The following is a 25,428-nucleotide window of genomic DNA, read 5'->3' on the forward strand; positions in this document are numbered from 1 at the left end:
ACATTCTGTGATTCTGTTTTTTTTTAATACCTAATGAATTCTGTATGTAATTTTGGTGTGCCAGTTCCACACATGCAAAGAAACCAATCTGACCTCTCTGAAATCTTGTCTTCTGACATTGCAATGATATTACAGGGGCCACCATCAGGTTTTAAATTGTCAGTTCAACCTCCAAAGCCTTTCTCTGCTCCTCAGACACTGGACATCTGGCCTTTAATGAGATTATCTCAGATGGGTGAGAGATACCTTTCATAAGACTTAGTGCTTCAGGTGATGCCTGCAGAAGTTTCTTGCCATCTGTCTTGCTGAAAGCTAAATGTCTGCAAATCACAACCTCTCTGCTTTGTAATCCTAATATTGCAAAAGAAATATTTTTATTTTTTTACCTAACAAAAATGGCACACTGCCTTGCCAGTGTCCCTGGCTGCTTGAGTGGCCCTCCAGCAACTGGTGCAAAGTTCAGAGATTTGTCACAGTAACATTGAAGTTTTGAAAGCAGTGGAGTTGGTCCTCATCCCAGAGTGGAGGAGAATTAGCTCTGCCTTTTCTAAAACACGGGATTGTCCCCTGGGTTGCTTGATGCTTTGACGTCGTCACCATGGCAGTGATCAGCTGGCAAGACTGATAAAAGAGGCCCTATTCAGTGACTCAGTGATCCTGGCCAGCCTGGGTGCTGCGGCAGGGGGGGGGGGGGGGAGCAGCTGCTGCCACAAGCAGTGAAGAGGCAAAATGGCTCTTGCTCTCCTCTTGGCAGCAGTCCTGGGAATTCTTATTGTCAAGGCTGTTTTGTTTCAGCTGAGAAACCGGAACTCCCCTCCTTGCATCAGGAGTTGGATCCCTTGGTTTGGAGCTGCGTTTCAGTTTGGGAAAGCTCCTCTGGAGTTTATAGAGCAAGCTAGAAACAAGGTAATGGCTATGGCAGCTTGGCTGCTCGTGGATGTGTGCTCAGGGTGGCTGCCTGCAAGGGGAAAGGCAAGGAGAAACTTCTGCATTAAGTTTACCACTTTCCTATCACATTTTATACTGTCAGGAGCATTTTGCTGGTGAAGGATGGGCTTTGTAATGTTGCTAAATTGTGGATCCAATCCAGGTGTGAACTCTGTGCTGTGATCATCCTGTTTGCACCGAGCACTCTTCTGCTTTGCTTCTGCAGTCTGGCTATGTGTTCACCTTGGTTTTAGATAACATGGAAAGCCCTGTGCCAGGTGCTGGGACTAGGAAACTAATTATTTATGTACCTAAAGTTAGGTTTCTGAGTACCAGCTGGTGTCCTTCAACGTTCAAGAGAGACACAGGCATGCTTGGCAGGCAACCTTTTCCATCCTAAAAAACTTACCAAGGATGGATATGAAGATGTACCCCCTGGACATGCCTTTCTTTCTCTATGGCTGTCTGATAGAGAGAGCCTAAAATGATTAATTTAGATTAGATGCTTAATTTCTAGGCAGCTAATACTAACTGACATAAAACCCAGTTTCCCATTTTCATTCAGTGATTAATTTTCATTCACCTGCTGCTGCAATATAGTCAGCCTCAAGTGTTTGATACTGAAGGATCACACAGCCCACTACTTGCAAAAACTAGTTAAAAATGAATCCACTGTAACATCCTGAAATTAAAAAAAAAAAAACCAAACACAAAACTGGGTGTTTAAAATTCTATTTATCATTTTAAACTAGTAGATATCATATTTGTAAATACTTCTTTGCAGCCATGGTTGTTATAAACACATGGTGTTAAATGAAAGCAGAGGTTCAAGTAGAATCAGCTGAAGTATGAGGTGTAAGAACATCAAGAGCTGTGAGTCTTCTATTGAAGCACATTAGGTGGACCACAGAGTAACCTTGTGTATGATCTGGAGTTCCTGGGCTTCTCTGAGCTTAGCAGGATGGTTTTAACTTTATATGACTATGTCTTTCCTGTATCTTTCATCTATGGATACCATGATCAGTTATTTGTTCATTCATCTGAGGGCAGAAATGTAGGACTGGAAGAAAATTCATTCTAGTCCTTTCTCCTACTGTTTCAGAAACCATGCCATATAATCCTTTAAATAAACTGATCAAACCTCACTTTAAAAAAAAAACAATCATAGTATTTCTTTGACTCTTCTGATAGGAGGCTGTTAGGGAGCCTCCTTGTTGTATTGAAAACATATCCTGGTGGCAACCAGACTAAAGCAGTCTGCCAGTGTCCTTTCCAGCGCAATCCCCCTTGGGGACAGATGTTTCACCATGACTTAAGGTTGCTTTAGTTGCTTTTTTTCCCAGGAAGCTTTTACCAAAATTTCTTAAGACAAAATTTTTAAACCAACCTGACAGAAGAGTCCTTTTTGGGGGTTCATTCACAGATTGAATGAGCAAAACTTTTACATGCTAAGGAATGTATTGAAGTACAAATGCAAACTCAGTGGCTCTGGGTCCACTAATTTTGATGTTCGTTTGCCTGGAGACCCTTTATGTGGCTCTTGGTGTTATGGCAGCTGCTGCCACATATGAACGCACCAGAATCACTTAAAGGACTTTCTAAACACCAGGTTTTGTTGAGACAGAAAGTAGAACAAGGAAAATTTTCAATGGGAGAGAACTCAAAATAAGGCAAAACAGAAAGAGAAGGGTTTCTGACATATCTCTCCTTTACTGTGCATGTGCAGATAGGACCTTTCCTTTGACTTTTTTCTTAGTCCAGCCACTCCTGCCTGCTCCCCTTTAAAAGAGTAGGCGCTGTAGCATAGTACAGCCAAATAAAACAGGTGCTGCTGCCAAAAGGGTCACTATCGGGCATGACAAGTGTTGCAAAATACATCTACAGTAATTCCAAGCTCTTTAATATTGCCAGAGCAGTGTTAAGTGTCCTTAGTACAAGCAAGCTGCCCTAATAACAGTGCAGCAGAGCGAAACCTCTTCAGCTCTGTAGGGTCATTGCCTTCAGGAGAGACTTTCACAATTAAAAAATTCCTCCCCTAGATTAATCCTTCAATCTGTCAAAGTGACACTCATTTATTTTTCTTTCTTGCTTAAAGAGTTATTATTATTATCATTATTATTATTATTATCATCATCATCACCATCACCATCATCATCATCATCATCGCCCCTTTTGTGTATATCCCTCACTGCTTTTTCTCTCAAGCCCTAGAGTAACATGCCAGACTTCCACTGCTTCCAACCTGCACTTTGCTTGAAGTTCACTGCTTCTGTTTTCCTCCTACAGAAGAAAATGTGGGCTGGAAGAATTGCCTGGTTTTCCTTTTGTGTCTTCATTGGGTCTAAGAAAAGAAAGATCATTTGCTGTAATAAAATATTTAATCTCTGGTCTAATAAAAGATACCATCTCTTCCTCCTAAAGCTGCCTGGGTAGTTAAAGCAGTTTTGCAGGCGATGTGGGATGGGCAGGGTGGGTAACCAGAGCCACCATGCAACATAAAATACATGTGGAGCAGCTTAATGAGGGGTTCAAAGGATGTGGTTCTCCACTTTGCCTGACAAACATGGTAAGAGTCAATAAGGAATTTCAGATGCTTCTCATCAGTTTGCAAATTAAGCTAATAAGAACAATTCAGTTAAACCCATGAGATTGTTCTGCACTGCTGTATGGACCTGTGGATCCATACATCACTCTCAGTGTGTTGATTGGATTTGGGACATGGTGCCATGTCTCAGGACTCAGTTAGATGCCTCCTCAGCCTTATTCCCTATGTATGGCTGTGTGAGGGATGGCTTGCTGGCTGGGTTACATGGCAAGGGACATGCACCCTGCATGAGGTTTAGTGTAAGGGAAACAGGCTGGAGAAGAGGACAAGGCTTCTGGTGGAGCATTTCTGAAGACAGTGTCCATAGCTGAGTTGCTAATGGTCTGTGACCCTGGTCCCACACACAGCAGAACAAAATGCTAAAGTCCCTGAGAGAGAGAGGGGACATGGCATGGAACTTGTGTGTGTGCATGCCAAGGGAGAGAAAACCAGCCCCGTGCACCTAGCTCCCAACATGAGTCTTGACACAACTGCAGCTGTCTCAGCCGAGAGTGGTTGCTCCCTGCTTGGCACTGCCCCTTGGAAAAATGGCCATTTCCTTGATTTCCTTCCTTTGGGATTCTGAAGAACATTATTTATTTCTCTGGAGTGTTACTTTCATGTAGGCTCAGATCTGCCTCTCATCATGGCACTGCTGTTTTGTGCAGTGTTTCCCAGTCTTTGGTAAAAACAGAGCTTTCTTGAGTGAAAGCCCCTAAATCCTAAGAGGATATTTATTTTGCTTTCTGTATTTATCAAGTCTCCTTAAACGCGATTTCAGACAGAGCAGTAAACTGGGACACGGTGTTGGCAGGCGGCGCCCACGCTTCCTTGGTACCCGCCCAGAACACAAGGATGTTACATGGGGAACTACTTGACAGCTTGTTCCAGTAGCTGATTTTATGACATTAGAACATCAGCATAATTATACAGGGACACATGAAAAGTCTGTTTATTCAGGTGTCTGTCTCGAATAGCAGCTATTAGTTGATGCTTAGTAACAGGGTGTAAGGAGCACACCCAGAGATGAGTACTCTGTGTTCTTCTTTTTCTTCCTAGCTTCTGTCAAGAGTTTAGGGACATCCTAGGCTGGGATTTGTATTCAAATAATCTGACTATGATAACCTAATCTCTTTTGTTATCTTGTGTATAATTTTGGTTTCACAGCATCCCACAGCTATGAATCCATGTTTTAACCATGAGCCATATGAAGAAAGTATTCTGCCTGGTTTTAAACCAGCTACCTTCTAATAGGTACCCATTAGCTTTTGCATTATGAGAAACTAGGAATAATTATTCTCTTTTCACCTTTCCTGGGATCTAAGTCCACTTAGTTTCCTCTTATGGAAACTTCCATCCATGCTTGCTGTGCATCCCTTTGCCTTTTCTAGCTCAATAGATCATATCCTGCTGAGATGGAGTGGGCACAGACACACATTACATTGAAGATGTGGGCATAGGATGGGTTTAGCTATTTGCTGTCCTTTCTCTGCTCCTTTCCTAGCAAGATAAGAGCTCAAAATTAATTATTAGCACTTGTATAATAGATCTTCCAGTCATTTCAGAAAGTGATTCTTCTGGGTGGCTGCCTTCTGTGGTGTTTCTGGATCTCATAGTTTAGGAGAGTTGACTTGAGATCATGAATAAATTTTATTTCTTTCTAAGGAATGAATTAGGAATATGTTTAAGGCCACACATCCTTATGTCTCCCTAAAAGCTGCCTTGGGCTCTTTGGTACATCCCGTTTCTCCGCTACTAATCTTGGTTTTTAATAATGCTTGTAAAAGTAGTTTGCTGAGTACTGGAATGACTTTTTGAGGCTTCCCAAGTCCTCCTTCATGAGCCCTTTAGAAAGGCACCACATTTCCCTTTCCATCCTCCTGTTGCTGAGGGCGATTTAACAGATCATGGTGGGTAGTTCTGCAACTTCATAATTTAATCCCTCTGGAGTTTTTAATTGAAATGTTTATCACTGATTTACCTGACACTTTTTAAAGCCTATTCTATTTAATACTTCCTTTCAAGCAAGGTCTCAGGCCATCCTTTGAAGCAAGGTCTCAGGCCATCCTTTGAAGCAAGGTCTCTGTCCATCACGCTTACTGAAAGGCTTCAGGGTGGGATGTGTCTTAAACTGAAGTAATCGCTTCCCCACTTGGTTTCTTGACACCTTGAGCATTTTTCAGGCTCAGCAACACACTAGGAGACTTCCTGCATCTGATATGTTTGGAAAAGTCTTTATTATTGGGAATGGGGAATGCCCATTTGGTAGTTTAATCTTCAAAACTTTTTTTAGTATTTTAATTTTACATTTAATTTATCAGATATCGTATTCATTTGTAATTTCCTGTATGGACACAAAATCCTGCTTTCTGAAGGGTGTGTCTTTGCATATTCACCATCACTGTGCTGTTCAATGAAGTGAACTTGTTCTAGAGGCCCTTTATGGAGCTTTTTAAGTTTCAATTTTGTTTAATATTGGTTTAATTTTAATTATTCTAAACAGATTGCAGGAAATTGGATGAGATTTTAAACTAGATTGTTCATGTAAGTATTTACATGTGAGCAAGACGTCCAGGATTTACTGATGGTCAGAAAACACCTACTCAGTCCTGTCAGTGGAGTTTAAGGGTAGTTCAGCTCAGCCTTCGAAAACAGAGGTGTGCAGTAGCTGGTCAGATGAATCGGGTTTTAGGCTCCCCTGACTGCATAGCCTCGATCCCTATTGTCTGTAATGGGAGTTTAGGTATCTTGCTCACTTATAATAATCTAAAATAAAGTGTTCCAATCTTAATAATTGAGTGTGACCTTAATTGAATAATTAAGTGTTATTGCAGGTTGCAATTAGTTCAAATTTAATTTTGTTTTTAAATTAGTTTAAGTACATTTTAATGTCAGTTTGAATTTTAAAAAATCTAATTTAAAAACAAATACAGTACAAATTCACTGATTTGTAACCAGACTGATGATGAGGACATGCTGATATCCATAAAAAACCAACCTGAGCAATTTAGCTATTATTAAAACGATTTTTTTTTTCATTTATTATCTCACAGAGAGTTTAAACAGGCATTCTTTCTTTAATAATTTACAGTTGAAGGACGCAATCAAAATTCAATTGATGTCAAGAGGAATCTTTTCCTTGGCTTTAAAGAGCTTTTGATGAAGCAGGTTTTGCAATACAGACACAGACAACAAAGAAATGGTTGAAGTCAGTGGCAGAAAGCATGTAAGCAAGGTGGATTTGAGGCTTTTCAGTACCCCAAGCAGATCAACAGAAAACTTTTTCTCACCCTTGTCAGAAATTTAACCTGGAAAAGAAAATCAAGTTCCTTGATGTGTCTAGAGACTTTCTGAAAGCCCCACACTTTTCTGTAAGTACAATAACTTTGCCAAAAGTAGGTGGTGTGCATGTAAATGTAAATGCTGGGCTTTTGATTTCCAAGGCTTTTGCCTGTGAGCAGAAATTGCCTCGACTAAGGAAAAGATGCTAAAGATGCTTCATTGCCCAGTTTTGATTTTTTATGCCTAAATGTGACAGCCAGTAGATATTGCACATTTGTTTGCTAGTTTAGAGTATGTACAAATACCAGTGTTTTTTCCATAGTGTAGGAATTCAGAAGTGAACAATTATTGCTGCAAGTTTGAGAGAGGTCTAGGATATTACATTGAGGGAAAATGAAAGAGTGATTTATGGCATCAAAAACCTTCCCTGAATACAAGTCTTAACAAACTCCATCTATTCTGCTCAAAGCTTGTTAGCTATTTTGATATTAATCCTTAAACATCTGTACAAGAAAGAAATCATTGGCATTAGCAGAACCTTTGAAAAAGGAGAGGAGAGGAGAGGAGAGGAGAGGAGAGGAGAGGAGAGGAGAGGAGAGGAGAGGAGAGGAGAGGAGAGGAGAGGAGAGGAGAGGAGAGGAGAGGAGAGAGGAGAGGAATTAAAAAGATGCAGGAGTGGGGAATTTGCATTAAAAAAATGTAGGTTGATTATGGATTTTCACAATGTGGGTACTTTGCTATGGCAGCCAAGAGATGCAGTAGATAATCCATCACTTGAAACTCTCTAAATCCAGGTAGGTTGTATTGTTTGAACTTTGATGTAATTAAAATATAAAATGTTAATCTCAGAGAAGGAATGTCTTCTGCTCTGCAAGAAGCAGGCCACTATGCTGTTCCCTTCTTTTCTGTAAGTCTACAAATTTTGGTCTGATTCATGTTCATCTTTGTGCACTTCTGAGCCAAGGTGAAGAGAGAGCAGGAAGGACCAGGACCTCCTTCCTGACCTCTCAGCAGTACTGAGGTCCTGCTGGGGTCCCCATCACACGTGTTAACAGTGCAGTAATATGAAATCTTTGTTTGTTCCAGCATGGGCCTGTATTCACAATATTCGCTCTGGGAAAACGGTTCACGTTTGTCACTGAGGAAGAAGGAGCTGAAGCATTTTTTAAATCTAAAGACTTAAATTTTGAACAGGCAGTACAAGAAGCTGTCAAGAATGCAGGTAAATGAGACCTATCTCTTTTTTTCATGGCAATCAAATCTAGTTACCCAGGAACATTAAAGCCCAATGCCTTAAATGCTTCTCTTAACCCATGACCATGCTACAAAATGAAAGGGACATGAAGTTCCCTCATGTAGATCCAGTGCTGGAAGCCTGCTAACTGATCTGGACTCAGTCTCAAGGGATCAAAGGTTTCTGATCCAGGCACTGTTGTTATTTTTAAACAACTCCAGTTTGAGATCAGGTCCTTTTCTGTGGCTGGATGCTCCACCTGTGTGTACCAGGTTTGGAGCAATAGTATTTTGTTCTAGCACTTAATTTGAAAATAGACTTGTAGCAATAATTAGTTGCTACCTTGCAGCAATAATTAGTTGTTATCTTGCAGCACAACAGTCATTAGAAAGGGATGAGGTATATGTCCCTCCATCAGGTCCTGTGTTTACATCCACGTGGAATCACACAGACAGGAATTCTTTGAGTAATTCGGCAATTTTGGATTATGAAATAAGAGAGGATCAAGTTGGCAGAGAGATGAAATCACAGAATCCCTGTGGCTGGAAGGCACCGCTGGAGATGATGTAGTCCAAGCCTCTGCTTGGAGCAATGTCAGTGACAGCAGGTTGCTCAGGGCTGTGTCCAGTTGGATTTTGAGTATCTCCAAGGGTGGAGACTCCTCAGCCTCTCTGGGCAATCTGTTCCTGTGTTTGACCATCATCACAATAAAAACTTTTCTATGTCTCAGTGGAATCTCCTGTACTCCCATTCGTGCCCATTGCCTCCTGCCCTGAGAAGAGTCTGGTCCCATCTTCTTTACTCCCACCACCAGATATTTGTCCACACTAATAAGATTCCCCTGAGCTTTTTCTTCTCCAGGCTGAATGGTCCCAGCCCTCTCAGCCTCTCCTGGTATGACGGAGGGGATGTTCTACAGCATGAAGACCCAAACTGTTTTTTCTTGGATTAATTTATTTTTCATTTCAATTGTTTTTGTGGAGCACGTGCACATCTCTGTACACCCACATGGAAGCTGGGGGGGAAGTCTCTGCATTATTGATTCTGGCACTGAAGCTTCATGAAGCAAGAAGATGTTTCACAGACTGGTGGAAGCAGAGGGCTCACCAAAATCTTTACAGGGTTAGAAGGAAGCATTCTGGGAATTTCACTCTAGGAAAATGAGGAATAAGGCATTTAAATTAGAGTCACAAGTTATGTGTAAAAATTTTTACTCTATCACTGAAAATCTACTTCATCTGCTTTCCAAAACATTTCTGTTTCTTTTTGTATTTAGTTTCTGTCCCTGCAGAAGCATTTTATCAGAACCACGGTAACCTCTACAGCATGATGAAGGCAAAAATGGGTCCTTCTAATCTGCACATGTTCACGGGCACTGTGTGTAAGGAGCTACATGAGCAGATGGCACACCTGGGCACAGAGGGCACAGGCGACCTCAATGACCTGGTAAGGTAAGGGAGTATTGCAGCACACCTCTAATGCGTGGGGATCCTATGTGGGAGTGGAGATGTTACCATAAAGCAGGTGGAGCTCAGGCTCACAGGTCTTAGAAAAGCTGTGTCAGGATACTCATCACTGCTTCACAGTTTCAGGTGGCTCAGAGAATGGACAGGGTTTCATCTAAAGGTGTTTCTCCCAGCTAGGAGAAACATTTGAATTACCTACTTGGATGAAAAAAGAAATCACAGCATCTTCCAACAAATCCTGTTTCCTACAAGATAGGATAAAAGCTTCACATATTTATAAAGAACTTATGAACAGATGAAATGCTTGATCTATAGCACAATGAAAACTTTTTCTGGATGTTTTGGACCAAGTCTGACCCAAAAATTAAATATGGATTCTGCAACTGACTGCTGGTAGAACTTCATTCTTCCTGTGAAAAAACTGACAGTTTCATGTGACAACAACAGAGCTTTTAACTTCTCCTCCTTCATGATCACCTGGGCTAACCCCTGTATCTTCCTTGGCCATCAGGACTACAGTTGCATTTGCCTTGGACCTGTTTCTAAGACCTCACATCCAGGTTGTCCTTTGCTGACGTTTCCTGCATAAAACATCTAAGATGCAGCTTTTTACTGCAACTAAAACATTGAGCACCTGTCAGTTCAATTACTGCAATTTGGATTAGCTGGGGAAAAAAGGGGCTTTGAAACCTCCCAGCCCCCAGTCCCACTGGTCTCAATAATAGGGTGCAAACCCCCATCTCCCAAAGTCTTCCCCCACCTGTCTTCTGAGATCAGAGTCACATCTGCTTCTAGTCATAGGCTAGAGGATAAAGGACAGAATCCATAAGACATATCCACAGTAAATCTGTGCTGAGTGTGATCTGTTCTTATGGTTTTGCTGGATGACACAGGACACATTTGGAATGCAATGCCCTGGATAATTGTTATTTAGCTGCCTCAAAATTAAATCCATAGAGCCAGCAGATGGCCCCATCTTCCTTATGATCTTTAGAAAAGCAAGAAAGTGGAAGAGTTATTGCTTGAAATACATATTTAGCAGTAGCTGGAACCCAGCAAAGACTGCATAAGGGTTTCTCAGAGTTAAAGAGTACGGGTGAAGTGACCTGGGGAAGGAGCTTAGAGTTTTCAGGGTAATGGAGGAACAAACAGGGAAAATCTGAGACAAAAAAAACTCCACAAACAAACAAACAAACAAAAGCATTGTTCAGGCCAGCAAAGCTGCAGGCAGAGGAAGGATTTCTCAGGGTGTCTGTCTGCAGGATGGTTTGTGCAATGCCCGGAAGGTCCACATGGGCTAAAACCTGAAATGAGAGGGGTGGTTAATGGGGAGAAAGGGGACCTCAGCACCCAGGGCCTTTCTGCCACTGCTCAAGTGACCAAAGGCTAACTGATGAAGTTCAGCCCCATGCAGAGAACTAGCCCAAGGTCCCTGTATCTCCCAGCCACTGCTTAAAATCTGGGATAAGGGTGTGAGTGAGGTGTGAGCCTTGTGCCTGCCCCTCCATACTGAGTCCTGCACTTCTAGTGCTGGCAATTCAACACGACACATCCTGACCAAAAACTGCTACAACAGCTTCCCTATGGCCTGTAAGTCATGGGGATCTTGTCCTTGCAGGCAAGTCATGTATCCAGCAGTGGTGAACACTCTGTTTGGGAAAGGCATCTGCCCAACAAGCCAGAGTGAAATCAAGGAGTTTGAAGAACATTTTCAAAAGTACGATGAGGACTTCGAACACGCTTCTCAGATGCCTGAATGCTTCCTGAGGTAAGAGAATGGAAATGATGCACATGGTGTACCCATTACAGGCATTTTGTTTGCTGGGATATCAACCACGAGAGTCGTTTCCCCTGGAGGATGATGTCTTTGTTGATGGTGTGTCCTTGGGTCAAGCCAGCTTTCAGTTAGGTGCTTCTAAAAAATTCTGATCTTATCTCATGCATTTTCCTGGCATAAAGCAGAAGCAACCTTGCTTGGGTGAGCAGGGTCCAGCTTGGACCTGTCAGGGAGCAGCAGAACTGGGCAAAGGGCAAAGGCCTGAGCCTCGATGTGAGTCCCAAGCTGAGGGGGCCCCCAATGATGCATCTCTCTGCTCTTTCCCACAGCTTAACTGCTTTCCCAGCAGACTGATCCCAGGTTACATGGCTGCACTATCACAGAACTGACCTTGGGTAGAGGCAACCAAACTCCAAGGAATGGAGCCTGTCAGTGCTCTCAGGGCCATGACAGCCCCTTGAGCACCTCATAGTAGTCTTCAGAAAAAACTAAATTTTAGAGGATGCTCTAAAAATGTGGCCTTTATTTTCTCAGGGGTGGTCCCAAATTAACCTAAGCAATTGTCCAAAGGCACAATGAAAACTTGTAGTGGAATAGATATGAAAATCTAGGAGACTTGCAGTCACAGGTCCTGGCTGCAAGATGAGGTCTGGCCAAGGTGAAGGTCTTAGACACGCTGTTCCTCACGTCAGTCAACACTACTGTTATTCAGACTGACAACTATTCAACTAACTGCTGCCCAGAGGCTTTTGGAAAGAAACCCAGGAGTCCTCATGAAAAAGGAAGTTTTGGGTTGTGCTGCCTCAGTTAAGTCCTTTTTGTTTGTTGCTTTTCTTTACAGGAACTGGTCTAAATCCAAAAAATGGCTTCTAAAATTATTTGAGAAAATAGTGTCAGATGCTGAAAGGACCAACCCTTCAGAGACGACATCCAAGGTAAACATCCGAGGCTATGAAATAAGATGACTTTGCTGTATATTCTGACTGAGGGAATGGAGGTCAGGAATTATTTCAGTACTGGAAGAAATAAGCCAAATATGTCAGCTTTGGTAGCTGTACCTTACTTGTCCAGTATTGCTGTCACCTACATTAGGACAGACTCATAATTTTGAGTCTTACTCCTCAATTTAGTTTATTCCTACAATTCTGAGAACTGATATCTTCCTCTGGGAAATTTCAAGCCAAGGGTCCAGAGCTATGACCCATCACCAGCCTCGGATATGGCACTTGCAGTGAGCAGTTGAAAGAGGTGAGAGAAAGACCTCTTCAATTGTTTCTCTGAGGGCACTGCACTGTGAAATTTCAATACTTCGTATGTGCTATTTTTAAACCCTGGTGTGGAGTGAGTAGATCCTCCGGCAGCCAGACTAGTAGAAAATAGCAGATTACTGGATTGGAAGCCAAGTACTCTAAATATTGATTGTGTCAAAGCTGTGATAAGTTGTCCTCCTGGTTATTCTCCTTGTCTATGGCAGGAATTCTGTATATACGGCTGACAAACACGAGGGCAGACTGGCCCTGGAATTTTGATCTACCAAACGATTATAGAACAGATCATTAAACAAAATAGGTTTTATTTAGACTTTAAAAGCTTTATATACCACAATTTATTTCATAAAATAAACCAGAAAAAAATGGAAAGAAAGAGAGGGCTGGAGAAGAGATGGTGGGAGGTCAGAAGGTGCAGGAAGTAGAAGGCACGAACTTGGTGTCTTCCATTGGGTGGGAATTTGGAAAACAGAGCGGTCATTTTTTATTCAGGGTCAGCCTCTTCCTCTCTGAAAAGTAGACAGGAAGCTTTGCCTTGAATGCATGGTTGCCCTGTATTTAAGGAAATGCTATAAACAAAAGCTGATCCTAGAACATTCCACAGTTGCTATAGTTTCAAAGAATATCAAGCCATTGAAGTCACTGGTTAGGTCACTAACAAAGCACCTGGAACTAGGGAGTTCACTGATGAATCACACCAGCTCTTCATAACAAGCACTTTTTGGGGCAGGAACAGAGAGAACATTTTCTTCATTTCCATTCATTCAACTCGTTCAGTCCCATTTTCAGGTTCTTTAAAGGAGAGAAGTAGAGCAGGAATTTAAAAAAAAAAAAAAAAAAGAGTAGAGATTTATTTTTTCTTTCTTCCACATGTAAGCAACAATGGGGAGTGGGGGATTCAAACCCCCTAAAAACTTTAAGAAAATGGAGGGTAGTGCAAGTATTCAGTAGGGATTCACGTGGTGCATTGACTTCTTCTGACCCTCTGCCTATGAATGAGACTCACTTTCTCAAAGCAGGTGTCATCTCTACTTTGTGATTGCAAAAAACCCCAGAACTAACATTACTTCTCATTAATAAATTAATCTTATGTTATATCCTTGAATTCTAGTAAGCCCTACCCTAAACTAGATTTTAATATATATTTTTTGGAAATACACATTATTATCTTTTCTTTATAACAGACACTACTGCACCATCTCCTTGATAACTTGCAAGGAAAACATCTAGCTCCCAATTACGGACTCCTGATGCTCTGGGCTTCCCAAGCAAATGCTGTCCCTGTAAGTACATCAGCTTGAGAAACACTTTCTCTCCATCCTGTTCAAAAGCCTGTATTTGGGAAACAAAGACTTTGAACCCGAGGTCACACACACTGCATGTATTCCAAAGAAGGGATTATCACGCCCACATGCATCACTACAAATATACCCAGGCTGCAATGCCACAAGAGCAATGACAAGAAAAGCTCTTCTATTATTTTTCCTAAATTATTATGTCCCCTATCGTAAGATTTTGGGAACATATGTCTCATAGCTATTAAGATCACAGTCTTAAGCTGTGAAGAGCATTTAACTCTTTTTTGAAGCACTGTGGCTGTGCTATAGTAAATATTATTTTAAATAGCCTGGTGTTATAAATTGTAAAGAATATCAAAAGCATAATATCGAGTAACTTCATCTGTGTGTAAATCCCTGAGTGAACTTGGCTCTTTCACTTTGGGGGATATGCTGTACAAATGCCAGTGTTGCTTCAGGGGAAGAAAAGCAATAGTTTGATTCTACTGCCACTTAAATTTTGCCTGTTAGAAAGAGATTTGACAGATTAATGATACAGATATATGCATGCTAACAAGATATATGCATATCTAACACAGCTTAGGCTGACCAAAGACATTTATAGGAATTTCTCAGATGAAAAATCCATAGCAGCAAAAACATCCTTTATTTACCATGACTACTAAGCTCCTTCCAGCACAGTTATGTCCGTTACAGATGTGATTTAGAAAAAAAAATGATAGTGAGTTATTTTTATATGCACTCCTAATGGATAGATCTATGTTTTTTGTAGATTGGATATTACTACAATTTACCCTAAAGGAATTTCATCCATTTCAGTGAGGTTTCTGTGGATTCATATGTCAGTATAAGTGAGAGGCGTAGCCTGCTGTCTGTTATCAGGATAACTGACATTCCTTCCACAACACTATCATTACTTACTTCTGTAATATTCAGCTGTAAATAGATATACAGATATTTTGTTGTTTCTCAGAATAGTCACAACCACTGTTCTGGTGCCTGGAATGATGAAAAAAAGCCTTTCACCTTCCAAAGGGATTTTTTACAAGCGCTTTAAACCCTTTTATCTGAAACAATTCATTTATTCCTCCTCAGCCCATGGAGTGAAGCCACAGTGTCCAAGCACTGTATAAGAAAACTAAGCTACCAGATTTGTTTTGCAGAAGGAAGGCTGCATCCACATGGGGTTATTTGGGAAATAACAGTCAGAGTTCTCATCCCTCACCAGCACAGATGGCCCGTGACCAGATCTGTGTGCAGACTGCATCTCCTGCTAGCTCCACACAAGGAGAGAGACTCCTGGCAGTGCTGCGAGACCTTCTGGTCTCATCCAACCTAAGAGGATTTTCTCCTTTCCTAAATTTCTTGATTTTCAACTTCATTGCATAATCATTTAGCAAATTATTTCTATCAGGGATATACTACTGCTTGTTTTGCTGTTAATGAAAACTTTTCCTGCCCATTTAGTGTGACTCACTGTGACAATGCCCTGCAAATTATTTGACCTAATTTCTCCTAATATTAGTAGGAATTTACTATTTAATTTTTCCTTCATTCATGCAGCTAAACCTAATCACACACGATGATTTAGTAATTCGTTTTAACACCTAGTTATTTGAAATTAAAGAAAGGATTCTGTGTTTCAAAGCTCAAAGCCAAACCTATGTCATGTTCACGGAAGATAAGTACACAGCAGATGACTAGACCTAATCTCCCAGGGTCTGAGCCCTTAGATGTGATTTCCCTCAGAAGCACAGCTCCCTGTGCATCCCAACTACAACAGGCACATTCCAAAAAAGTGCAAATGTTTTCACCTGCCTCTGTGATTTGCTACAGTGATGCTGTAATTCTCTTCCATGTTCCTGAGTTAAAGGACTTTCATCTCTGTTTAGGTTGCATTCTGGACCCTTGTCTTCATACTCTCTTATCCTTCCATTTACAAGAAAGTCATGGAAGACCTGGCTTCTGTTTTTGGCAAAGCAGGTAATAAATCCAATTGTGTCCTTCTGGAACCTAGAAATGATTTATTCTATGTTGGCCCAGCACATGGCCAATGGTTGATGGCTGGGAGTAATGAATTTCGCTGCTGAGGGTACTACTGATAACATAGGGTGCAGCTCTGAGTTCTTTACTCAACATATTGAGTAAAAAAGTCATATTTTTAAGCAAAAAACATCTCTGGTGTGAGCAAAAGGTATAAAAAGAACCATATGTATTTGCCTCTTCATTCCACACCTATCATTTAGACCTAGATTTGTATTAATCACTCTTAGGCTTTTTTCATGCATCTATGGTAGGGTCAGATGAGGTCTTTCAATTCAGCTGCTTTTCATGGTGTGACATTCACCAGAGTTACAGCTGTTCTGTGGAAAAACAGACCAGGAACTCTTTTCTGTCATCTGAGGCCAATTTGTCCAGCATGATTCACCCCCACATAACTAATCTCTTTTTCTCAAAAACCAGTCACCTACTGGGAGCAGTCATTCACATATGCAGCCCCCTGAACAATGCTTAGACTTCAATGGAAGATGTTTAGTTGACACGGGTCAAAACCACATTAAGGAACATGTCAATAATTAACCAATGAGAATAATCACGAACCAGTGCTTCAGCCTTTCTCCTGGCCCTGTTTTATTTGCTAGTGTTAACACAGGCCAAGAGCTCAGCCGTAACTACCTGTCTTGGTGCCTACAGCCCCTGAGATTCTCATGCAGTGTCCTACCAAAGTACTGAAAAAGTCTAGGGACTCTGAACTTTCAAGATGACCTTTGTTTGGCCTCTTCTGATGAATGCCATATCTACAGCTATCTTACTGTTATTAAATTATCCTCAGTGGCTTTTCTTAAACTGATTTGGGTCCATTTATTTACTTTGAAATATAAAGGACATTTCTGGATGTAAACAAGGTCTTAAAATCTTGAGGTATTCTATCAGCAGGTCTAAAGCAAGACATGTCAGCATGTATCAAAACAAGTATGAAATCTAATTTTTACACAGAATCTTCTTTCTCATGCCACAACAGGTAAAGATAAAATAGAAGTCTCTGAAGAAGACCTTAAGAAGCTTCCTTTCATTAAATGGTGCACTTTGGAAGCCATACGGCTGAGGTCTCCAGGTGCAATCACCAAGAAAGTGGTAAACCCAATAAGAATTCAGGTGAGGGGTTGTGGGGTTTTTGTGTGGTTTGGTTGGTTGGTTGGTTGGTTGGTTTTTACCCCCAAAAGGATGCTGTATGTTTTGTCTGGAAAGTGGCCTCCCAATAGATCTAGATAAAATTCAAATAGTAGAGATATTCCACAATCTCACATATAACTCCTGTTTAGTTTAACAGATTGATTCATCATCATTATTTTAATTGTCACTACTTTAAGGGTGGTTTTGCTTCTTTTGCTCATGGTCTTACCTTCAGTTTTGAACTGAATTTAAATTAAATTGAATTGAGCTGGAGATATTGTGCTGATGGTATATGAAATAGTAATCAGACACAACAAATACAGTAAAAGGCACCACAACTCAGCAACTGATAAAACCCTTTATTTTCTGTTTGCTGTTTAGTGGGGAAGTGCCAGCATTCAGGAGTCTAACATAGAAACATTTGGGAGAAAATCACTCTCTTAAGGAATCAGCACTCACACCCATTTAGGAAATTACTGAAGTCCCATAAAGGCCTATTGTCACAGAAGTCTTTCTATGAATTTCTTTGTGTTTTCAAGGAAGTGCTTAACAAAAGACTTACTTAGAAAAAAATGCCAGTTCACCTGGTACATCAAGAAGTGAGAAAGACAGAAATAATGTTTCTATTAATTCTATACCTGAAAAACCAAATGAGAACAGAAATAGTCCTTCCACATTCTCCACTGTTTATGTCTTTCCTATGGAAAAAAAGGCAACAGCAAGAAAAAGCTTCAAACATATAATATGCCCACCGTGGCTTTACCACTTTCACTTGTCCTCTGTTAGGACCTGCTGGTGGCAGACAAGTACTAAGGAGGGACTGTTTTGTGAGTTGAACCTGTGATTTTCTCTTTTCTTAAGAGATTTTTCTCCTTTTCAGAATTTCACCATCCCTGCAGGTGACATGCTGATGTTGTCACCGTATTGGTTGCACAGGAACCCAAAATATTTTCCTGAACCAGAAGTGTTCAAACCTGTAAGTTGTCACTCTTACCATGCATACTTTGCTGTCTTTTCTCCTCTTTGCTTATTTCACAACAAAAGCACATGGACAAATTGGCTTAAATTTGTGTATTTCCCGTCATCTGGAGGATGGCCAGATTTTTATATCTTCTTCTCTTTCATATGGAGAAGATGTGCACAAAAGGAAGAGCCTGTAGGAATAAGCAAGACTTTAAAGTTCAGTTATTTATTCCAAATAATATGGGACTACTTTGTATCACTTTGATCTTGATTCGAAGCCCACCATGGAAAGACCCCAGTGATTTCACTGTTGAACCCAGCTCCAAGTACTCTCCTCTCCCTGGCATCTGTATAGCTCCTTTCCACCTATTGACCCAGGCTCACTGGTCTTTCCAGTCAGATGGTTTCTGGTAGGTACTAGCTCTGCTAATTCAGTAGCTCATCTGGAGTTTCTTGATTATTATTCCACTCCAGGTGGCCATGTGGGCAGGCTTGTAACTGCTCTTTTTAGCACCATCTGCTATAAAACAGTTTGTCTTTTTCATAGAAATACATCAAGGAGGAATTTAAACAAAAATTCCCTTCTAGCAAACTCTTCACTGATTGAATTTCCCCATAAGAATTCCTGCCTGTTTGAAACACTAAGCAGAAACCTTGATGCAGCAGCTTATTTCTTTAGTAACTTCATTCCTAAAAAGCAAGCTAGCTTGTTTTTTTAAAAACTCGCCCTTTTTCCATGAGGAATAAGTGAGTACCCCCTGGACATTGTCATTCCAAATGATATTGCCTTGCTCCATCACTGCTGAGATTTGTTTTCTTGCTTTTATTGGATTCTGATGTTAACAGGTTTCCTCTTCAGAAAGCTCTAAACAGGCGAAGCTGAAAAAAAATCCAAAATAAACAAACACAAGATTACATCTTCTTTAAGACAAGTTTCATCAAAGGAGTTAGCCACCATGAACCTGACAGGGTGTTACTTGAAGGCCTTGGTAGAGTTGCACTGAGTTTCTGGAGGCTGTTTGTCACCCAGCATTCAACAGATTTACTTCTATCAGTGTCACCCACCCAAACTTTAGCCACTATTGCTTTGCTCCTTGTGTGTGGTTCCTTTTCTCTTAAAGGAACTCAGGATGGAGCAAGGAGCCCTCTGGGTACAGACATGCTGGTGTTGTGGAGAAGAGTTAATTTTTTCACCCAGTGGCTTGCACCTGAGAATGGGGCTGTGCAATCTTTGCTTTTCTCTTGTGTGGCAGCTCATACACCTTGCATTTACCTGTGCACAGCATCTCAGAAATGGTTTGTGTGGGAAACTTGTATGAGCCCATTTGTGTGCTGTGAGACAATTTTGTGGCTGAGGGAAGGTACTGGTTGAACATTTGCTTTGGATGTGCCTATATTTAAAATGAGAAGGTCACATTTTTATAGGCATTTCGATAGCTCAAGACACAGGATTTAGAAAAATGAGGAGGAGGTATAGGAAGAATGCTTTAGGGATGATTTTGAAAACCTCTCCAGCACTCGGTATGTTTCAAATGGGACCCTAATTTCTTTCCCCGAGTTAGTGCTGAATTTTGAATCCAGACTCTAACAGGTTGAATGCAAAAAATGGTATTAGTGCAACTTTGTATTGAGGATTAGCTGTCCAAGGTCATTTTTAGCCTGGAGGAATAAAGTTAAGCTTTATTTATATAAGGCTGATTTGGAAAAAAAAAAACAAAACAACTTTCTTCCCACAGGATCGTTGGAAAGAGGCAAATTTAGAGAAGAATGCTTTCTTGGACAGCTTTGTGGCATTCGGAGGAGGGAAGCATCAGTGTCCAGGAAGGTCAGTGAAACAGCTGGGGTTTATTTATTCCCGAACCCTGCAGAGAACAACTCTCAAACTGGGCTCCTCTTACACTTGGAGATAAAGTGTTTTCATTGCTTTGCTCTTTGTCAGTCCCCTAATGCTCAGTATTATCTGTACCTTGTTTAAACTGATTTGAAAGTGGTTTCATTCCTGGAAAAGACAGGTTAAGTCACAGTGTAAAAGCAAAATCTCAGACTAGTGTATCGAGGGGTATCCCCCAGGGAGGAAAGTCAGCCTAGCTCTGCTGCTGCTGAGGCACCACGAGTTGTTCCACTTAGAAACATGCCAGTTTACAGACACAGGCGTTTAGGTGGCCATAAACCAGTTCTAAAATAACTGAAAGAACATTTCTCTGGTCTGAGACTCTCTTTCCATCCTCTATGATGCCATTGACATCTTTGCTGATCTTCAAATGTCTTAACTGGCTCCTCTCTGTTTAAATCTTGTCTTTGCATTAAGGCCCACACAATCGTGTGATGGCTTAAATTGCAGATCCTGTCTCTCTTCACTCCTCCAGCAATGCCAGCCTCAGTGCTTCCTGCATTCCTTCTGCTGTTTTCTCTGCTGTCCCTCTTCCTGGAACAAGTCCCAGGGAGCCAGCTGCTCCTCGTTTCTGTGTTCAAACATCTCTATGCTCAGTTCTCAGCCTTCAAAACCTGGTCTCCTCTAAGAAGCAAGTAACCAAGAATCCTTAAAATTAGTCAGTTTAACTGAAGAGTACCATGTGGAACAAGGATTCTAGAGGCTGTTGCAGAGGATCTGGATTCTTGTATCTGTACCCTGTAACAGGCTGGACATGCCTGTCAGATAAAATTTCTGAAGGCATTAAAGACATAAAATGAATAAAATTGCATTCACCATTCTTCTTTCACCAAGGAAGAACTTCTTTACTGTGAGGGTGACTGAGCACTGGAACAGGTTTCCCAGAGAGGTTGTGGAATCTCCCTCCCTGGAGATATTAAAAAACCATATGGACAGAATCCTGGTTCACATGCTCAAGGAGTCCCTGCTTGAGCAGGGTGGTTGGTGTAGATGACTTTCAGAGGTCCCTTCCAACCTCAACCATTCTGTGATTCTGTGATTCTGTGATTTGGGCTTGACAGAGGAAAGTGCTCACTCACTGCTATACCATATTCCTGAGCCAAATATGAGCACAGCCTCATTCCCAGCAAGAGTGACAGCAGAATTCATAGAATCATAGAATGGTCTGGGTTGGAAGGGACCTTAAAGATCATCCAGTTCCAACCCCCCTGCCATCAGCAGGGACACCTTCCACTAGACCACGTTGCTCAAAGCCTCATCCAGCCTGGCCTTAAACACTTCCAGGGAGGAGCAGCCACAGCTTCTCTGGGCAACCTGGGCCAGTGTCTCACCACCCTCACAGTGAATAATTTCTTCCTCCTATCTAACCTCAATCTCTCCTCTTCCAGTTTAAAGCCATCAGCCCTTGTTCTATCACTCCCTGCCCTTGTCAAAAGTCCCTCCCCAGCCTTCCTGGAGCCTCTTCAGGTCTCCCTGGAGCCTTCTCTTCTCCAGGCTGAACAGCCCCAACTCTCTCAGCTTGTCCTCACAGCAGAAGTGCTCCAGCCCTCTCCTCGTGGCCTCCTCTGACTCACTCCAGTAGGTCTGTGTCCTTCACAAGAGGCATTCACAGGTACAGGCTGAGCTACAAAAAAGTGTTTCTGAACGCTGCTTGTTTATATTTACTGACCTATGTCTTTGTTCAGGCTGTTCTCTAGACTCTGATAATATCTTTAAAATAAGGTTGTGGTTAGAAAGAAAATAATAACATTTCTACATAGGAAATGGATGGCAAATCTCTTTCTTGCTGAGAGACAAAAAGTCCTTTCAAACCGTTTGGCAGTCCACACGGACACGCTTTTCAGCAGTAATTCTAAATGAATAATGTGGTGGTCTTGGAAGAAAGGAAATGAAATCAAGGAATGTATCCAGATCCCAGGTTGCAGATTTCCTTGGTATGACTGAATGAAACAATGATATTTCAAGTTTAAGATGCATTTTCATTTAATTCAGTACTGGCATTTATAAACGAAATGTATGAAACATTTCATTTCTCCGTTGCAAAAGTTCATCATGAAATTAGAAGCTAATTTGATCAAACTGAAAGCTAGAAAATAACTTCAAATATTCTAGGAAACTGACATGGGAAGAGCTCCTACAAAGCCATTTCTGAGCCATCTTCTTTTTTACCTAAAGGTAAAATTTGATGGCAGTGGAGCTACTTTTGTCTAACCAGGTGACTGTGGGACTGTGCTTATCTCACATGGCTCCATCTGTCTTCTGCTACCTTATGCCAACATTGTAAACCCTTCAGCACAACAGCCGTGATTTCATTCTCAGATTCCATTTACTGCAGGACCTCAATCCACAGCTGGACTCCTGGGTTCCAGCACATCACCAATATGTAGCAGTGCACTGGGGGAAAGATTTCAGAAAGCACATCATTGTCAAACCCCCTTAAATCAAACAGGAAGGCATCAGTGACTCTGAGTTCTAGGGGAGGCTCTAGGACTCAGTCATGAATCCAAAAGACAGGTGGGAACTAAGGGGCTGCGAGAAAGCTCATGGTTTCTGCTTAGTACCATGTGCTGTGGGAGAGAGGGATGCACTGGGACTCTGCAGTCCTGTCTTTCACTCTTGGGCTGTCCCTCTGGCCACCCTGGGTGGCTTATCATCCTTGTGTCTCAGCATCTCTGTTTGCAGAGTGGAATAACAGCAGCCTTTGGAAAAGCACTTCGAGATCTAACGATGGGAAGTGCTGCAGTCAGTTGCCCAGAGAAGTTGTGGACGCTCCTCCCTGGAAGTGTTCAAGGCCAGGCTGGATGAGGCTTTGAGCAATGTGATCTAGTGGAAGGTGTCCCTGCTGATGGCAGGGGGGTTGGAACTGGATGATCTTTAAGGTCCCTTCCAACCCAGACCATTCTATGATTCTATACCCATTGCTACTTGGGCAGACTGCAGATGAACCACATTGCTGGTACAGAGTTGTCAGAGCTGGTCAGCCCACATCTGGTGTGTGAAGGACAGCCCTCTGTAAATGCAGCCTTCCACTTTCAGGGCCACTTAGAGGCATTTTGGTGTTTGGTTGCAACATGGTACATCTGTGCTAAACCAGTGAGGATGGCTCAGAAGCAGGACCTCAAGCAGCAGGAGCCCAGGGCCACACTGGGCAACCTTACAGTGACTCTAAGGAGCCCACCTTCATACAGTGCTGCAGGCATGGAGTTTGGTCTAGCAAGTCCTGCCTGAGCTGAGATAATTTCCATTGAAATAGCTCTTCACTGCATTCCCCCAAGCTCAAGGTCACCGAAAGCTCCCTATCTCAAGGTAATTCCAATGTGAAATCACAGAGATAATTTGGGTCTGAAGCCACGCCAAAACATACAAACATGGTTCCACTCTGGAGCAGAGGGTGGCTCAGCATGCAGATCTGGATGGCTCTGCAGGAGTTAGTTTGGGTCTCATGGGGCTTATTAGCTTCCTCTTCACACCTGCCAGGCCAAATCCAGGCTGACGCCATGCGCAGTCATGTGGCCTTCTCCCCAGTGAATTCCCCAATAGCTGTTTTATCCAAGTTTTCCAGCATCTCTCAGATAATGGAAAATAAAGCGTGTAGAAGAGCAAGTTGCATTACAATTTTAGCAAGGTATTTAAGACTTGTGTCTAAATTCTGCAAGTGAGTAATCCCATGACCTGGCATAGGTGCATGCTAGGGCCTGAATGCAGAAAGCTCTTGGACATATCGACATTCAAAAATAATAGCCTAGAGGAGTTCACCTGCAGTTATCTGAAGCCTTCTCCAGGCTGATTAAGAAAGACCTTTCTGAGAACATTACAGAAAAAAAGATCCTGCCCTTGGGTCTCATACTCCATTCTACTGCTGATGCATTAAATCATAGCTCCTGCTGTGACAGCTACTCTGATGTCATCAGGCTCCCAGCTGTATTATATACCTTTATATAGCACAATTAGTCATATAGCCTTTTCTATATTTGACTGTCTTCTCACTCCTAGGAAGTTATTTCAAGTCAGCAAGCGTTAGAAGAACATCAATGTTTACACAGTGGAAAAAACCGTAACGATAAGGGAGATGTTTTAAAATAGGGTGTCAGAGGGATAGCGTGGGTCTAACGTTTCACCGGAACGAAGGGGCAGCCGAGACATTCCTGTTCTTCCCTAAGTAATGAAGCTGAACAAAGCCATCACGTATTTTCCTACTGAAGATAAACTTTCAGGCAGAACTAAAGCATGGAATGTAGAAGGTGTCAAAGACACCCTGTTTCTTATCTGAAGATAAGACACGTGTGATGGTCAGGCTGGATGGCCAACGTTTTCCTCCCTTTTCTTGCAGGTGGTTTGCTATCATGGAAATCCAGTTATTCGTTGTGCTATTCCTATACAAATATGAATTTGTGCTTTTGGATGCAGTACCAAAGGAGGTAAAAGATCAATAGATAGCATGGATCCATGTCTTTCTATCCTTCATTCATCATGCTCAGCCGAACAACCATTCTTAACTATGCTTGTGTATAATAAAGGAAAATTTTGAAAGGAGTGTTAATAAAACATGTAATGAATAATTCAATCTTTGTTTTAACTCAGAAAACCTGGAGTAACTCCAGCAATGTCAGTGGGGCTCCACTGTCTATACAAGAAAGCGCCTACAGGAGTATTTTGTCTCATCATTGCCTAAACATTACCAGAGATTTTATAATTACTTTCTGCCACTCACAAAAACAATGGATATGGAACTGGATTATTAATATTTTAAAGATACGAAATCAGCTGCAGCACTCACAGGGCTCTTCCACTACATATTCACTGCTGGAAGAGAAATGATTAGGGTAAGACTGAAGGAGCAACTGGGACACAGATTTTACCATTAAGGGAGAGTGGTGTGGTCTCCACTCTCAGCAGTAATTTCCTTCTCCATTTGCACTGTGTCCCTTCCAGTTTCCAAAAACCATTGTTCCTCACAAACATGGAGTGTAACTAGCATGTTTACCTGTCACAACCTCAACATGACACACATAGCTCCTATAGCTAAACTGACAAGAAGAGGGAGAAGTTGAGTGGCAGGGGCTTTGTATGATTGCTCTTTACGCTGGAAGTTGGATGATCGGAGAACTTCATTCCTCTGTTCTCCTTGAAGAACGTGAGATGTTGATCTCCAGAGTGGTAGAAATGTGGTATAAGGTTGTATCTTCCTGACTGATGGTGTATTGCCATAATTGCCTGCACTCACAGGCAATTATGCTGGTGAAGATATTAAAAACATTAGAGTTTCTTAAGATCTCACATGTCATCTTCTGTCAGAGTGAGTGTAGTAAAAAGTAATCATGAAGGCCCCACTCAATGGCTTCAGCAAAGCCAAGAAGTACTCTCAGTATTTGGTCTTGGTTCTCTAAAACCAAAGCTCCAAGAATATGTTTCTATCTTAGTGTTAAAGCATGATGATAATTCCGTTAACTGAGCTAACTTCAATGTTTCTACTGATTTTCTTCTTTTTGCAGAGCCCTTTACATTTGGTGGGGACACAGCAACCCATGGCACCATTCCGGGTCCAGTATAAACACCGGCAATGA

At 41.7% G+C, this 25,428-nt stretch overlaps 1 protein-coding gene across 1 annotated transcript; it reads left to right on the forward strand.

The window, feature by feature from the left end:
* The first annotated feature begins 729 nt into the window (after window positions 1-729).
* Window positions 730-25,428, forward strand: CYP39A1 (cytochrome P450 family 39 subfamily A member 1). Its single transcript, XM_010174523.1, has 12 exons — window positions 730-906; window positions 7,880-8,015; window positions 9,304-9,478; window positions 11,112-11,261; window positions 12,112-12,205; window positions 13,723-13,821; window positions 15,729-15,819; window positions 16,859-16,992; window positions 17,891-17,986; window positions 19,710-19,798; window positions 24,195-24,282; window positions 25,357-25,428. Exons 1-12 carry the CDS (start codon window positions 730-732, stop codon window positions 25,426-25,428), a joined length of 1,401 nt encoding a protein of 466 aa, XP_010172825.1.

This window comes from Antrostomus carolinensis, unplaced genomic scaffold, assembly GCF_000700745.2.
Source record: "Antrostomus carolinensis isolate BGI_N321 unplaced genomic scaffold, ASM70074v2 scaffold25368, whole genome shotgun sequence".
NCBI classification, from domain to species: domain Eukaryota; kingdom Metazoa; phylum Chordata; class Aves; order Caprimulgiformes; family Caprimulgidae; genus Antrostomus; species Antrostomus carolinensis.

Coding starts and splice junctions, on each gene's coding strand:
- CYP39A1 (XM_010174523.1), top strand. CDS start 730: ATGGCTCTTGCTCTCCTCTTGGCAGCAGTCCTGGGAATTCTTATTGTC. Junction 12,206..13,722: donor CTTCAGAGACGACATCCAAG/GTAAACATCCGA, acceptor TCTTTATAACAG/ACACTACTGCACCATCTCCT. Junction 19,799..24,194: donor AAGCATCAGTGTCCAGGAAG/GTCAGTGAAACA, acceptor CTTTTCTTGCAG/GTGGTTTGCTATCATGGAAA.